The sequence below is a fragment of the Drosophila obscura genome, unplaced genomic scaffold (assembly GCF_018151105.1).
Source record: "Drosophila obscura isolate BZ-5 IFL unplaced genomic scaffold, ASM1815110v1 contig_4, whole genome shotgun sequence".
Taxonomy (NCBI): Eukaryota; Metazoa; Arthropoda; class Insecta; order Diptera; family Drosophilidae; genus Drosophila; species Drosophila obscura.
Genome location: NW_024542828.1, coordinates 6,302,322 through 6,319,392, shown reverse-complemented (window position 1 = coordinate 6,319,392; position 17,071 = coordinate 6,302,322). Strand labels below are relative to the sequence as shown.

General features: G+C 44.6%; 1 protein-coding gene across 1 annotated transcript in view; it reads left to right on the top strand.

Annotated features, from left to right (window-relative positions):
• LOC111065717 overlaps positions 1-9,888 on the top strand; it is a 76,314-nt gene extending 66,426 nt beyond the window's left edge. Inside the window, exons 13-16 of the mRNA XM_022354081.2 lie at positions 4,726-4,947; positions 6,413-6,712; positions 7,743-7,939; positions 8,529-9,888. Of these exons, the coding sequence (XP_022209773.2) occupies positions 4,726-4,947; positions 6,413-6,712; positions 7,743-7,939; positions 8,529-9,476 (1,667 nt within the window). The 3' untranslated portion in view covers positions 9,477-9,888. The remainder of the gene's footprint in view (positions 1-4,725; positions 4,948-6,412; positions 6,713-7,742; positions 7,940-8,528) is intronic.
• Positions 9,889-17,071: the final 7,183 nt, after the last annotated feature.

Below are 17,071 nucleotides of genomic sequence, written 5' to 3'. Positions count from 1 at the left end.
ATAACTCTCGAGTACGGGATGGCAGAAGCGATGTGAAACTTTAAATACAAATTCAATTCGCATATTTTATGCGCAAATGCAAAGACAGAAAAATGCCAGCAAAGCGCAAAATAAGCAGCAAGCAGCAGCAGCAAGCAGCACAAATTGCAGCAGAGCAGAAAGCACAGTTCAAAGTTCGCGCTGAAGTTGCAGCAAGCCAGCCAGGGAGAGAGAGGAGAGACACGAGAGCAAATGTCCTCGCAAATTGCAGGGCAACTCTGGGCATCAGCTTATGATGCATTTATGCAGCCCTTGAGTGCTGCTGTTGCTGCTGCTGCTGCTGCAAGTCACAGAGTCACAGTAGTCCCCGGCGCGAAAGCAAAAGCAAATCAAAGTGCAGCATAACGAGGCGACTGCCGCTGCCTGCCTGACTGCCTGACTGCCAGCTGCAAAGTGCAACAAAAAGCGCATAATAACTGCATACTTAATGGCGCTCTTTCCCGGCTACTCTTTTCATTCGCTTCAGTTTTTTTTCTACGCTCTCCTTTCAAGTCATTTCCTTCGTCCCGTCTGTAGTGGCTTTAAGCCGCTCAAATAATTTTGCCACCAATTGCTGCGGCCAATTGTTGTGCTAAATGTTGTCTCAAGTGGAATTGGAATTGGCATTGGCTCTTGGGTTACCCTGCCACCGTTTGCTGCTGCTGCGGTACAACACTGCGTCTACGTAATGTGTTATTAAATTAAACGCTAGCCAACCAGTAGAAAAGTAGAAAAGGTAGCCCCAATGAAGCGGCCTTGGCTGCCTTGGATGCCTTAATTGTGTTTAAATATTGCTTACAAATTTCCCAGAACTAATGTAAAAAAAAGAGAGAGTCGAAAATTCAATAGAATTGCTTGCCTTGTAAATTATTTTGGATTATTCCAAGAAACATTTGAATATTCAATGGGAAAATATGCCATAATTTAACCCTTAAAAGAACATTTCGTTTTTCTTTTTCACTTTAACTTTCTCTTCTCTCTCTAAGGCACTCTCTCTATTTTTTCAGTGATTCTATCTGATCACCCAAATGAGCTTTCACAGTGCGTATACTTGATGGGCAAACTTTAGTATATCATTACGTATGCACTGTGCAGGGTGCAGACTTTAAGCTGCCGCCCCATCTACCGCTCTCTCGCTCACTCTCTCCCTGCCATTGTTCGCCTTATTACGGCATCGGGGGCCCGCCCACACCAGCGCTACACCCCCGCGGGCTGCTAATTTAGTGGCTGCACATTATTATCATAGTCATCAGCATCATTAAAACTTTAACGCAAGTTGTTTAAGCACAACACAAGAGCAGCAGCAGCACCAGCAGCCGCACCAGCAGCAGCAGCAGCGGTGGAAGCGGCGTTGGGCTAGCGCACAATGCGATACTTTTTATATTGCACTTTACATTAAGGCAAACGACTGCTGATGTGCCACACCCCACATTCACACAGTCCACCCACTACCCGTGCTCCATGCTAGCCATCAGCCCTGCCCCTTTCCGCCCAGCCATTGCGCTGCTGCGAGGGACTCTCGTTTGGTCGTTTCTTGTGCTCTTTTTTAGAGAGAGTTGCCATTGTTTCAGGGAGAGGTTTGCTGTGCAAAGCAGCTAACAATTCTTTGCAGTCTGCACAAAAAAATGTATTGAAAAATTGTCGCAGTCTTAGAGATTACTTGGATTGTAAATTGGTAGCCTTTGGGCTCATTTTTAAAAGAAACAATTCCCATTTTATGTTTGTTTTTATTAACCAATAATACGAATAACAATAATAATGCAATTTTTGGGTATCCAAATTGATATCCTATCGCGCCCTTAACCTCTAAGAAATCTACGAAATCCTGCAGGGTATTTTGATTTTCGGCTATCATCTATGGATATCCCCACTCCGGTTTTTTTGTTTTGTATAATAACTCAACTTTAGCTGTGCGGTTGGTGCACGTTTCGACTTTAATAAGCCAGCACGCAACTCTTGGCCAACTCAACTCGACATGGCCCCGTCGCCTCAGCTCAAACTCAAATTCAAACTGCAAAACCCAGAGCCCGAGACCGCCCGAGACCGCCAGAAACCCCCCAGAACCAACTCAACTCTGGACTCTGGAATTGAATTCAATGTGCGGGCAACGCGACGCGGCCGCTTCTGGCTGCGGAACTTGGGCTGAAAGCTGAAGACAACTTCTGCCGCTGCCGCTGCCACCGCCACTCCCGCTGCTGCTGATGTTGCTGCTCTGTTTTTTCTTTCTCTTCTTGGTTCGGGGGGGTGGGGAAAACAACAACTAACCAAACTCATCAAGCGTCGGTTTAATATAATAAAATTTCAGTTTATAACATTTTGCTTGGCCCTAAGACTCCCCCCCCATCTGGGCCCACTGCCCACTTTCCGCTGTGTTTTTCCCCTGCTGCTCCTTTCTGTTGCTTTATTATTTTTACTCCAATGTTGCTGTTGCCATTGTTGCTGCTGCTGCTGCTGCTGGTAGCAGACGAGTAAATAAAATTAACCCATTACAATGAAGTTTTTTCTGTTGTTGAGGAAAATTTCATTAGCTAAACGTTTTAAAGTGCGCACAAAATGGCCGCCAACGACAAGGATACAGGCAGAGAGAGTGAGTGAGTGAGAGAGATCCCCTAAAAAAGGGATAAAGCAGAGGAATAAGGCAAAGAGGGCAAAGAGAATGGACAGCGAACAATGACGGCTGCCTTTGAAGCAAAGCCCAAGCCCAGCCACATTCTTTTCACTCTATTTCGTGGGCGGTGTGGGCCCTTTTTCCTTTGTGGAGCAAGCGGCTAAATTCATAGCCAACATATAAAACATTTTCCCCCAACAACAATAGCAACAACAACAACAATTTCCCTGCTTCGAGTCCTGCCTCAAGTAGTGCCAGCCGCACTTGGCTTGGAGAAGAGAAAACCTTTTCAGTGGAAGCCACCGCCACTGCCACTGCCGCTGCCTGCCTTTATTACAAAATATTTTAACATTTTTCGTTTTAAGTGTTTTAAGTCGGCTTTTGTGTCTACAATGAAGTGCCATTTGAGCAGTCAAAAAAGCTAAGCAAAAGGCGGCCAGCAGCCAGGGATATTAGCCTGCTTTTTTGGGCATAAGGCGCTCCCCATCCATTTCCAAAAATGAAGAAAAAACACCCCTCACACCCACTCTCTAGTGGGTGCACTGTGTGGGGTCAGAGTTCTTTTGTGGCGTTATTAAATGGCATTTAAAATGTAACTTTAGATTACTTTAAATACACACACACACAGCGTGTTTTTTTTTTTTTTGGTTGGGACTGAGAGGTCAAGGGTTAAAGGCACTTCAATTATGAGTGGAGTACTTCATAGGCTCTGGGCAAGGGTCGTAGCTAAACACTTGATGACGCTCGCTGCTGGTAGTTTCTATTTATTTTTTTTTTTTTGGGTGCGCTGAAAGCAGTGAAAAGGAGCTGGAAATTCGAAAAAAGAGCTTTGGAAATGAAGTGGGGAATATGAGGTGAGAGGCTTACATGTAATAGATATTTAGTTGCATGTGGTTAAGTGCAACCTTTTACTGTGGAATTAATTTGTTGAAAGAATTAGTTGCTAGTGGAAATAATATTACAGTTGCTTAGAAATATTCTAAACATTGTTGTAGGAGGGGGTGCATAATGGTGTAAGTGCTTTGAGATCCGTGTGGAGAGTCGCCTGGAGACCGAGCCGATCTCACAGCGCTCTCAGAGAGCGGTAACAGCGAGCGCTTACAATACACCGATCGGTAACAGTGCGCTGTAACGGCCAGACTGTTAACGTAAAGTGGCAAGATGCTGCTAAGGAAGAGCAATAACAGACTGCACTGTGGCTCTGTTAGAGCTCTGTTAGAGCCGCTGACCTGAACCACTTTGATTTTGCCACAAAAATGTGACAAAGATATGGAAAAGCTTTTAAATTGCTTTAACAATTAAACTCTTTTTAGCGAGCTATTCTAAATTAGTATTATTATTATTCCAAGTCTTTAGCAATTATTTAAAAACAATTTTACTCAATAATAAATAAAAAACTTATACAAAACATAGGAAAAGTCCTTCTGCTAATGAACAGATTATCTGTGCTTGAAAGTTAAGCCGCTACAGTTGTATTTTCTCTTTTAAAAATCCATCTCTCATTACACATTCATTTCGTATTAAACAGCCCATCGAATGACTATAAACACTCCACAATTTCCCCTCCCTCTCCACACCAATTCAACGAAGTTCTTCAAAGCTTCGCAAAACTTGTTTCACTTCTCAGTCAAATCGCGAGCTTAAAAAGTTGTTGTCACAATAACTTTTGTCTGTAATGTAATTCCATTTTATCAAAATCAAAATCAAAGTCAATGTCAGCAAAAGCAAAAGTCCAGCTACAAAAGTCGCTGGGGATAAGCGTCATTTCAGAGTCATAAATAAATCTTTCTTTACCTTTTGCCCATAACAAATCCTTCAAAAACCAGCAACAGCATTGGAATCTGAATCTGAATCGGAATCAGCATAAAACACACAGTCGGTCAGAGGGAACACTCAGTACAGTCAATTCCAGCAACTACTTAATAAGCAACAGACCACCCACACCCCTCCACCAAAGCCCCACCACAGTCACCACCCCCCCACCACACCGCCACCAATACAAATCCTGAGTTAATATGCTAAATAATCCCAAGTTCGTGCCAAGTTATACAATCAGAGTGTGCCCACTGCCCACTCTCGCCCCCCGCTTATTTTTGCAGGCTTCGATGGCGGCATGCGTCAATGGTTCCTCATGGAAATCTACGATCAGCATAGCGGCCAGCTACAGGCCAACATCAGTGCCAAGTTTGCGGCCTTGGCCGTAACGGGTCTGGATGCGGGCCGTTTGTTTCGCATCTATGTCTATGCTGTGAATGGACGTGGACGCAGCGATGCGGTGGCCCTCGATGGCTATACCCTCAAGGCCGCTGAAAAGCAGACGGGTAAGTGCAAAAACTCAAAAAATATGTATAAAAATTAGAATCAGAATCCCCACCGCTTTCCCTATGAATATTTAATGCATTCTGAGCGGCGCGTGCGTTTTGCTTTTTATGCATTTTTTATGTTAATATTTTGGCTCTCTCGCTCTCCCACAAACTGCATAACTTTGCAGTGGGTCGCTCTCTCTCTCTCCCTCTCTGTCCCTGTCTCTGTCGTCCGTATCAGTTTCCTCCTTTTTGCTCTAAAGATTGTTTCGCGGGGCTTTATGATTATTATGCCACCTCGCAATTTAATTACGCTAAACTGCTCAATGAATTGTAAATTCTGCGACACAAAACTTTCGTCCCGGCTGCAGTTTAAAGGAAAAGCCCCAAAAAAAAAACATAAAATAAAAAAAAAAAGGAAAATGCAAAGCGACGAAGAAAATTTTATGCACGAAACACACACACACACACACAAAAGTAGCGCAAAAAATCTGAAATGATTAGCATTAATGAATTGTTTTTTAGTGGGGTAGAATCTGGCCGCCGCCCGAGTTTGGGCTTCTAAACGAAGAAAGCAAATTGTAATGCTAATTAGCCAAAGAGCCAAAACGGCATAAAGAGGGCAGACAAGAGTTTTATGTTGCCTTTTCTTTTTATTTTCGTTTCGTTTCGTTTGTCTTCCCTTTGGTGGAAAAGGTTGTGGGACAGAGTCACATTTTGTGTAAACAACTTGAGCCGACATTTCAATTTTTCATAAAGTCACAGGGCGAAGAAGACGAAGACGACGAAGAAGAAGAAGAAGGCGGAGCACAGACAGCTACACAGACAGACAGACAGACAGAAAAGTGCAAAGCAAACAACAGACTGGCAGCAGGCAGGCAGCAGTCCGGCAGAGGGAAGAAAACGGAGATGGAAATGTAAAGAGGAATGAAAATTTATCTTTGGTAAAAAGTCAAAGTTTAAATGCCCTGACCAAAAAAGGATAAATGCTGAAAATTAATGCTGAAAGTATTGGCCTCTTGGGAATATCACTCTGCATTTGATTGGCATTGATTGAAAGCAAAGGCAGGCAAAGAGAGCACAAAAAAAGGAGAATGCAAGAGGCATATCAAAGATACAAGAAAAAGTAAGAGCAGAGCAATAGACAGAGGAGGTAGATGAGAAACAGAGAACAGCGACAGAGAACCAAAGCAGAGATCTATGGGAATGTTAATGTAATGTTAACGTAAGCTGTAACGTACCTGATCATGTTAAGTGTGTTATGTTATGGCAATTACTCTATGTTAAGTGTGTTATGTTATGGCAATTACTCCATGTTAAGTGTGTTATGTTAAATATTATGCTAATGTATTGGTAGCTGTCCCCGCATAATGTTAAGCATAATATTATGTTGATTTTAATTTTTTTGTTTTCTTTTCTGAATTTTACGATTTTTCATCTTCATTGTTTTATTTAATGCAATTATTTTTGCAATGTTTTGCAGTTGCTCTCACCTCGTACAAGGGCAGCGCCCAGAGTCCCGATAACTTTGAGCTAACACCGATCCTCTCGATTGGCATCTTTGTGGGCATACTGGTGGCCATCGTTTGCATTGGCATTGGCACAATTGCCGCATTGAAGTTGCGCTCGCACAAGCATCAACAGCAGCAGAAATTTGTACATCCCAATGCGAAATTCTCACGTCCGGGCAATTTACAAATTAAGGATAAAATCTCATTGCCATTGAGTCACTCGGAGGAGATGTACGATGAGAAGAATCCCGATGTTGTGCCCTACAATGAGGGTAAGTACGGCGGGGAGGGGGGCTAACTGCTTCAAGATGAATGTGTCTGGGGCATCCGACGACGACGACGACGACTTCTGTTTGCAATTTATGGAGCTGTACATTGGGGCTTAAGGCTTAAGGCTGCTGGTGCTGCTGGCAGCCCTTTATGCAAATGTATTTGACAGGCCCAAAACAAACAGGAACAACAGGGCAGCACACACTCCTGAAGAAGGGCTGACTGGCTGTGCTCCTGCTGTCTCACTGGCTGCCTGCATTTTTGTGCTGCATTGCTGCTGTTTTGCCAGTGTTGAAATATTTAAATGACAGCTAATTGCTGTCATGCCTCGTGCCATCGGTTAGGCTGCTTGTTTGCTCATGTGTCTGCAGTCGAGTGCTGCTACTGCTGCTGCTGCTACTCCTGCTGGTTGCCTTAAAGCGGCATCATCTTGATGGCTGTGATGGTAGAAACAAGCGGATGCTTAAAGGGCCAACAGGGCAGGCAGCACAAATTTCACTCACTGCACGTTTCTTTTGGTTCTTGATTAATGGCAATCAAGAAATCAAGCGGCAGCAGGAGCTCAACTCCAGAAAGCAGGCAGGCAGGCAGGCAGCAGAACCAGTAGCAAAAGCAGGCAGCAAGCAGCACAACAATTTAATCAATTTTCCAAACGTAAAGCAATTTCATGGCCAAAAAAAAAAAAAAAAAAATATTGAACAAGCAGCCAGCAGTGTGCGGGCTCGGGTTGGGGCAGGAAAATTGAACCTGAAGGAAGATGGAAAACTTGCTACCGAAAATCAGCAAAAGATTTGAGGGGCATCGCCCAGCCATCGCCGGTACGGCTCGGACGGCAAAACTTTGCCCTTGCCACTTAACAAAAACAGCAACAAAAAACGGTGGAGTGTAGTGCTAGGGGTGAGGGGTGCGTGGTGCGCGGTGCGTGGTGCGGGGTGGGCTAAAAACCAGCTCAAACTTTTTGAACTAACCAACCGTTCGTCGTTTTGCTTTCTCTCCCTCTCTCTCTCTATCTCTGTCTGTTTCTCCTTCCAGTGGATGGTGAATATAAACAAAAATCAGCAACACAAACGCCATCGGGACATCTTTCGACAACCAGCGAGGTGGAAATCAGCTGCAAGCCAGGCTCAACATCCGGTGGCACTGGCACTGGCACTGGCAACGTTGGCGGCGGCAGTGCCACCAACAATGCCAACAACTCCAACGACAGTGGCACCTATCAGAGCAGCAAGGTAAGCCCAGCGGTAGAGGCAGAGGCAGTGCCAGTTGGGTGCCAGTTGGGTGGCAAGCGCAAAACTGTCATCATCAAAAGTTTTTCGGCCACGAAAAGTTTTAATTACAGTCGAACTACTCTATGACGAACTCTTGTGTAGGTAGAGAGGAACACACACAGATCGCCCGACCATACCCCCATGACCCCTCACGTTGTGGAAAAGTTGAAAAGGAAAACATTGCCATGACAAATGCTTTGATTTTCTTTGGCGGCTGGGGGATTAAATCTTTTACTTCTTCTTCGGTATAAAAAGTCTTGATTATTGCTTAACTAAATGATTACCTGAGTGGGGGTGGGGCAGCAGGGGAGGAGACACTTTTGCGGGTCAGCAGGTTTCCAGGAACGGGTTCAAAGTGCTTCGTGTAAGTTTCTGAAATAAAGTGAAATTTTGTTGGCAACTTTCAAGTGGAGGGTTTTTCAATGGAAATTCTTAGCGTAGAGATTCTTGAGATTCTTAGCGTAGTTTCGACTGTACTTTGGCCCAGGAGTACTTTACTTATTAAATTCAGAAAAAAATTCTTTACACTTTTCTCCTACACTTTCTGCAGGACGATGAGCTGCACTATGCCGAGCTGTCGCTGAATCAGGTGCCTGCCACTAGCAACTCCAAGAAGGGCCAGCCACAGCAACAGCAGCAGCAACAGCAGCAGGGTCAGCAGGGCCAGGGCGTGGGTGTGGGCGTGGGTGTGGGCGTGGGTGTGCTGGGCGGCACTCTGCCGCATGGCTCTAGCATGCGCAAGCTGTTGCCCAGCATACCGGCAACGGCAACGTTGCAGCGACACAAACCGAATGCGGGCGGCATGCAGCATCCGCATCAGCACGCTCCGCCGCCCACATACGATTACGATTACTTTGAGGAGCCAACGATATACGCGCAGATCGACGCATACAAGACACGCGGCGGAGGAGGTGGTGGAGTAGGTGCAACCACGGCCGGAAGTGACAGACAGATGCAAATGCAGATGCAGATGCAGGTGGACACTGGCATTGGACCTGGTGGCGTCGTCTTTCCGCCATGCATCTCATCGCCGGGATCGCATGGCACTCCATCGACCGTGTCGCCGGGCACGGTGCAAATGTACACGCTACCCTCCCATCCCGGTGGCTATCACACACTGCCACACAATCATCATCAACAGCAGCAGCAGGGGCAGGGGGCTGCAGCTGCACCCCAAAACTCCGCTTCGATGATGCAAATGATGCAGCAGCAGCAACAGCAGCAACAGTTGCAGCAGCAGCATCATCATCCAGCTGGCAATATGCCCATGCCGCCATCCTACCAGCAGCATCAGCAGCAGCAGCAGCAGCAGCAGTTGGTCCATGGCCAGATGCTCGTCTCGAGCAACAGCAGCGGACTGGCATCGACAACGGCGGCGGTGGCCAGTCCCAGCAGCTCACTCTCCGGGCTGTCGGGCGTGGGGGGCAAGTCCTATTCGCGTGAGATAGTCACAGTGCGCACACCGCTCATGTATTCGCAGCAGGAGAGCTGTGTTTAAGCACATTCCACACACCAATCCCAAACCCAAACCCAAACCCGAACCAGAACCCTAACTCCCTCCCTAGCTTCCTCCACACATCCTAAATGTTAGTTATATAAGTCTTGAGCTCTTTGTGGTTTGTGTCTAGGCTTAAGCGTTGCCAAAACGAATTGAATTAAATAAAATGAATTGAATTGAACCAAAAAAAAAAAATAAAGGGAATCAGCAGCAGCATCAGCAAACCCAAACTGTGAGACTCTCTCCCTTAAAGAGACAGAGCAGCCGATTATAATTTATATTGGAAAAACGCAGTGCAGTGCAGTGCAGTAAATATTTGAGGCATAAAACACACACACACACACAGCCATATAAATAAATCAAAATTGATTAACGAAAATAGAAAGCCAACCTAGAGCAGAGCAGAGAAGAGCGGAGCGGCGTATACTGCCTTTTGCATTGCACAATTTATGGCAATTCATTTTCGATTCCACACAATAAATTGCACAAAACACAAATTTGTCAAAAACTGAAAGCAAAAACAAAAAAAAAGTAGCTACGGCTGTTACACGTTACATGATGCTGGGGCCAGCCGATAATAGCAGATCATAATTTTTCTGAATTTTTCTGTATGAAATTTTATGCCAAAAGGGGCAACAAAACAGTGACTAAAGTGCAGCCTCGTTGCCTCTAAAATAGCAGCTTTTTAAATTTATCTTTGGTTAGAGATAGAAAATGATAATGATGATGGGTGCAGCAAGCAGCTGGCAGGCAGGCAGCAGTCAGGCAGCAGAGAGAAGAATGTTCCTTCCTTACAGTAAGTACTCGAAATGAACAAACAGTTCATTATCATACATACACAACATATTTTTCCATACAAACACACACACACAAATATAACTGATCTGATCTGAGAGAACTTTCCATAAAAATGTTTGTAAATGTTTGTAAATGTAAATGTCAGACCCAAAGGAGTAGCAATTTATGGCAAATCAGGCTCAAAAACAAAGGCATAAATCTAGTAAATTATACTAACATATAGACACTTGTACTAAATAATAGACTAACACACAACCACACACACACACAGACATACACACAAACGAAAGCTCACTGGCAACCAGAGATTAAGGGAGAGCAGCAAAAGCAACAATTCTTGGCAATTATATTGAAAATAAATTACATTATTCGAAAATCTAATGGTACACACACACAAACACACACAAATTAGCTGCAAATTAGCTTAGTGCATAAAATGAAAGAGAAAATACCAAGTATTAAATCGTGTATATAGGCAAAAATAACAACAACAAAAACAACAGCAAAATCGTAAATCAAATTTATATATATCTGTATATTTTACAAAAATCAAACCCGCAAAATGAATGTAAATTAGCAGGGCACCATTCATCAATGCAATGGACTCCACACTCCCCAAAATACAAAATACAAAAAAAAAAAAAAAACACAAAAAGAGAAGACTATAAATATTTCGTTGGAATGTAAAAGAAAATAAAGTATAAGTACATAAAATAACAATAAAAAAAAGAAAAAAAAACTGTTGTTTGTAAATTGCATTTATATGTATATGTATGTGTACTATATATCAAAATGTATATTACTTATTTCTTTGTCTCCTTCAAAATGTGTATAAATCAATGTTTCAACGCAAAAGAATAAAATGGCAGAGAGATAAATGAATGCACCATGTAAATGATTGTTACATTTTAAATGTTTAAACGAAAATGTTTAAAGCTGTAAGCCCAAAAGGGTCAAATGTAATTTCAAATTCTAGCAAAATGGAAAAACCAAAAAAAAAAAAATTAATAAAACATAAAAGTGATTTCTCTTACATCAACTAGAAATGGAAAAAAAAAAAAACACAAAACACACACACATAATATTTATATCACATAAGAAATCCATCTACATTTACGCGTATAATTCTGCATGTAAGTGTTTCCAAAAAACAAAAACAAAAGGAAAATAATATGAAATATGAACCTATCGATAAGTGTAGCTAATTCTAGCATCTAAAAAAATTTAAGTATAAAACACACACACAGATAAATATAATTGTAAAATAAAGATTAAAGATTTAGTTTATAACAAACAAAAAAAAATAATTCAAGCATATATGTACTCGATAAATGAATTATAAATGTATGTTACGATTAAGCACTCGAAATGATCCCCATGATTCCCTGAATATCCCCCCCTACCCACAAAACCAATGAAGAAATCCAAAAGAGAAAAATACAAGGAATACAATAAAAGAGGAAGATAAAGAGACGGAAAGAAAAAAAAACTGAATGAACAACAACAGCAACTGAATGAAGAACTCAACCAAAAATAAAACTCCATACAAAAATTTCAATGAAAACTAAAGACGAGTAGTTTTTTCTTATAATAAATACATAAGTGGGTTCGGATTATTGGGGATTTACAGATATTTTAATGCGCCCAAACGACACGACAGGTTGCAGCATCAAACATGTTCGATGGTGTCGGGGCTCGCTTCGCTTTGCTTAACGATCGAACTGCGACTTGTTCCTGCGGGCTTGAGGACCTTTGCGCCGCTCAGCTGCGCTCAAACGAAAATGATGAATGCCGCATCAGACATGTTCGATCGTGTCAGGGTTCGCCACGCGTTGTTTACGATCGAACTGCGACTTGTTTGTTGCGGGCTTGAGGACCTTAAACGAAGCTGAAAAATCTATGGGACTGGCCCTGCCTATTGATTTTGACAGTCTACTGCTGCCTCATTCCCTAGCAGTGCAGTAAGAAAAGGAGAATATTTCATATACATATACAGTGCACTCGCTGGAAGTATGTACATACATAGATGCAGTCTCTCTCTGCCCCATTAGCGACAAGGCTGTCCATTTACTGCTGCTGCAATTTTGCAACAATTTTAATGCACACACAGACAGAAACACAAATCTAGACACAAAACATAGATAGATACACAGAGACAGAGACAGAGCCAGAGACATTGACAATGCAATGGCCCCCGGGGCTCTCTACTCTGCGCTGCCCAAGAAGGCAAGTAGCCTTTTCAAATTGTGCACTCAAATGGACACACACAGCCCCTCCCCGAGAGTGGAGGACAAGTGACGACAGCACTGTATGAGTTATTTGGTATGTATGTGTGTGTGTGTTTCCTTTTTTTCTTTTTTTTTTTTCTTTTTTTTCTTTCTTTTTTTTTGGCAAACGTTTGCATGTGCAGCGAAGCGTAGATCTAAGAGAAATAAGAAGGCAGCAGCACAACAGACAGGCAGCAGCGACATTACATGGATTTGTGGCTTGGCAATGGCAATGGTCATGTTTGACAAGGACTGACTCTCTCTCCCCTCTCTTCCTTCCTAGTTTTCTGGCTCCTACAAAGTATTTGCGTTACTTTGTTTCGCTGGCTGTAAAATTAAAAAGGCACACATACGGACCAGACCAGACCAGACACACACAAACAGGACACAGGAAAAGGAAATCAGTAGAAGAAGAAAAAGAAAAAGGACGAGAAAAGTAAGCGAGACAGGCAGCAAATGAAGCTGCGACGCGACCCCTTGGCCTGCCCTGCCATGCCCTGGCAGCCATTGCAGCGCGCACCAAAAATATAACGAGGCGCCCCGGACGGACTCCGTTTTTGGACCACTGGCTGGTGGGCCTGGCTCATATGTCACTTTGTAGTCGTGACAGAACGATGGGGGTGGGGTGGGGTTTTGGACTCTCCTTCCGGCGTAATTTATGTGGCCGCCCATCTGTCCTGTCTCTGTCTCTGTCTCTGTGCTGTCTGTTCTGTCTCCGCTCGTTTTACTGACAGATTTGCCAAAATTAAAAATTGTGAAAATCTACGCTCAATTAAACATCTTTCTCGGCGTCTGCTTTGTGGGGCCAGGGGTGGGTGTGGGTGGTGGCTGGTGGTTGGAGTAACTTTAATGACTGTTTCTGTTCTTATTTTTCCCAGTGGCTTAACTGTAATACATATTTCGTGCTATATAGAAATCTCTCTCTATCATAAAGCTTCATCATCGATTCATTCTCATCTCATCTCAGGTTGGTGCTGGCAGGACTCAATCAAACTTTTCTTCTTTTTTCTTTTTGTACTCACTGCCACTGCCATTGACTGGCACTTGAACAAACCCTTCGGAACGGAATTGAACTGAACTGAACCCTTCTCAACGCTGCTTTTGCTCTCGCTCTCTCTTTAGCCAATGCTTTTGTTGTGCCCCATCATCCATTGTTATCTGCTGGCCATTTGTTATGCAGCAGCGGGAAGGTAGAGCCACGCTACGCTGTTCGTTCGATCCAACCAGGTCAACCAGGAGAACACTCTCCACAATCTGCAGTTCTCAAGAGAGACAGAGCGAGAGAGGGTGAGGGTGAGGGTGAGGGAGAGCGAGGAGTGGGACAGGGAGAGTTTGGACGACACATTCATCAGCATCGAGGCGCATAATGCAGGCATATTTATAACATTTGACAGAGCATTCACAAAGCAAACGCATCGAGGCTTGAAGCTTAATCGGCACTGACTCTGACTGACAGACAGACAGACTCTCTCTCTCTCTCTGTGTCTCTCCTTCGCTCTCTCTGTCTGTCTCTCTGGAACACTATTTATAATTATTGCTCTGGGGACGCTGATATGTTCCCTTTAACAATCTCTCTTTGCCATGTGAGCAGCAGCAGTGAGTGGGAGAGTGGGAGAGTGGTGCCGGGAGTGCTGGCAAGCAAAACAATCTCATTACCATTATTTTTTAGATGCTTCAAACTTTCAATCAATTTCCCTAGCAATATCCGCTCGGGAAACGTCGAAGGAGCAGCAACTCCCGGTGGCAAGTCTCCCAGTGCTCAGTGCTCAGTCTCAAGCAGCACTCCCCCCATGCTTCTTTCATGGCCTTTTTTTTTGTGTTGTGCTGCTGCTGCTGCTGCTGTTACCCATCGCCTGCCTGATGGGGACGCCCAAGTGACAGCATTGTTTTGCGCCATGACGCAGCTGATACTACACGAATTGCTTGCTTTGAAGTAAACAAGCAATTTTGCAAAAGAAAGGCAGCCAGCAAGCAACCCTGTCGGGAGATACCCCTCCCATCCCTGCCCCCTCCAAGACATGGTTCTCAACCCATCCACACACACACATACACGTACTCGTACTCGTATGCATAAGTTGGAGCCTCTGCTGCTCAGCCTCTTTGCTGTCAGCTGTCAATGCACTCGACGCGTCTGCTCTTGTTCGCAGCAGCAGCAGCAGCAGCAGTGCAGTGCATTCTCTCTGTCCTGTCCCCCCCACCATCTACAGCCGTTTCCACTTCCTTCCCAATGCTGCATTTTTTATGCTGCATTGCACTTTGACTTCCTTGGGCTTTTGTTTGCTCGCTGGCTCGCTTGCTCGCTCGATACTCTTCGTTGTCGTTGTCGTTGCCTGCCTTATCAGTCGAGAGTTATAATACCCCTTGAATGCGAGTGTTTTATGCAGCGGCTATGTTGTATTTGTGCTGTGGTTTGTTGCAGAGAGCCGAGAGCAGAAAGCAGCAGAGAGCCGACAGTAAATCTCTGCTGTTGAGACGTTCATCGAGCCGTGCTCGATCAAACGCAGCGTGCAGCAGCAGCAGCAGCTGTGCTCGTGCGCGAGCTGCTCTCAAACATGCTCGAGCCCGCAGTCGCTTTAACGATCCAATTGCTAGGCTTCGTGTGTGCATGAGACGCAACTTACCGAAGACGCGAGCGAAGTTCGCTGTTTCTCGCAGCAGCGCAGCACCCGCAGCTCTCTTGCTCCCTTGGGCATTGCAGTGTTTATTTATTTTCTCATCATCTATTTTTCTGCTACATGCTGCTAGCCGAGTACTAGGTACTCTTTAGTCGTAATGCGCCCTAAAGTATATATATTTTTCTTCTTTCTTTTTTTTCTCCTCGTTGCGCTTCTGCTGCTGCCTGCCTTTGCTGCTGCCTGCCTTTGCTGCCGCCTGCCTTTGCTGCCGCTGCTGCTGCTGACAACATTGTCATCAACATAATCATCAGCGTTAAAGTTTTGGCAGTCTCTTTCTTTTGCTTTGCACTTTCCACCACTCCCTTTCGATATTAAAATGTGTTTGAAGTTGCCTGTCGTTCCGCCTGCCTGCCTGCCGCATACATAATTAACAAATATTTCACATGAGCCAAGACAGAGACAGAGAGAGAGAGAGAGAGAGGGCAGTGGCAGTGGCAGAGAGAACAGACAGCGGTACACATTCGAGAGATCTTGTAGTTAAGATGACAAATGTTTGCCAATAAATTACAGTTACGCCTGCAATAAATATTCAAATAGCAGAGCGAACGGGAAGAACGGAGCACAGAGCACAGAAACCCCAAAAATGGTCATAGAGCCAGGCAGATAGCAGAGCAGCAGCAGCAGCAGCAGCAGCAGACAGCAGCAGACAGCAGCAGAGTAGCAGAGCAGCACAGACAGCAGCAGAGAGTAGCAGTAGCAGCAGCAGCAGCAGCAGCAGAGCAGCAGCAGCAGTAGCAGTAGCAGAGTAGTAGCAGTAGCAGAGCAGTAGCAACAGCAACAGCAGCAGAGAGTAGCAGAGCAACAGCAGCAGAGCAGCAGCAGCAGACAGTAGCAGAGCAGTAGCAGCAGCAGCAGCAGCAGAGTAGCAGACAGCAGCAGCAGGACAACTGCTAACTAATGATCTATTAGCCAAGGACTTGTGTGTGTCCTGTGTCCTGCCTGCTCTCTCTCTCTTTCTCGTAGAAATGTGTGTGCTGTTTCTGGTTTGTTTCTCATATCCGTTGCTCGTCTTATTAGTTCACAAAAGCGACCACGTTTGACTTTTATTACAGCCAACCCCAGCACTGGTGTGGGCGGTGCGGGGAGGGCACTGTGTGTGTAGGAATAGTTTTATCCCTGACAGAGGGAATACAATTTATCTTGCTTTTCGTTGTGCGAATCCGCACCGGAAGTTGACCAACTTACCAATGAGCTTCGCCATTCAATTTGTCTAAAGTGATGCAAATATGATTGAACAAATTTATTTTGCAGTGCGAAACGAAACGACACGACTTGAACTGAACTGAACCCATTCCCCATTCCCCAGTCCCACAGTCCCCAGTCCCCACAAGCGGATGGAAGTCAATTTCAAGTCCAGAACCAGTCCAGAAAGGGCTTTGCATAAAATGGAAGCAAAAGGAATGCCGAAATCCTCAAACCCCAAGCCCCCAAAAACCCAAGCCACCCAATTCCTAATCCTCTATATATATATATATAACTCTTAGAGGACTCTTTGGAAGTCAAATCTTTCTTTGGCATATTATGAAGTGGGGTGTGCGGTGTGGGGTACGGGATGGGGTATGGTGTGGGGTACGTGATGGGGTATGGTGTGGGGTATGGGGTGTATTATGGGTTGGTGTGGCTTGGCTTGGGTTGGCTGTGCGAGTGAATCAATTGTGTTGCTGCTCATCATCAAAATCTTTCAAAGAGCAATTGCTTTGCTCGCCGCCACCTTTTGCTGCAAAAACTTTCGTTGGCCGACACCAAAAACGCTCGAAAAACTTCCAAAAACTGCCATCTGGCTGCTGCTGCTGCTGCCATTTATCGCTGTGGCACGAGTGGCAGGAGAGTAGCAATGGCTCACCCCCTCCCAAGC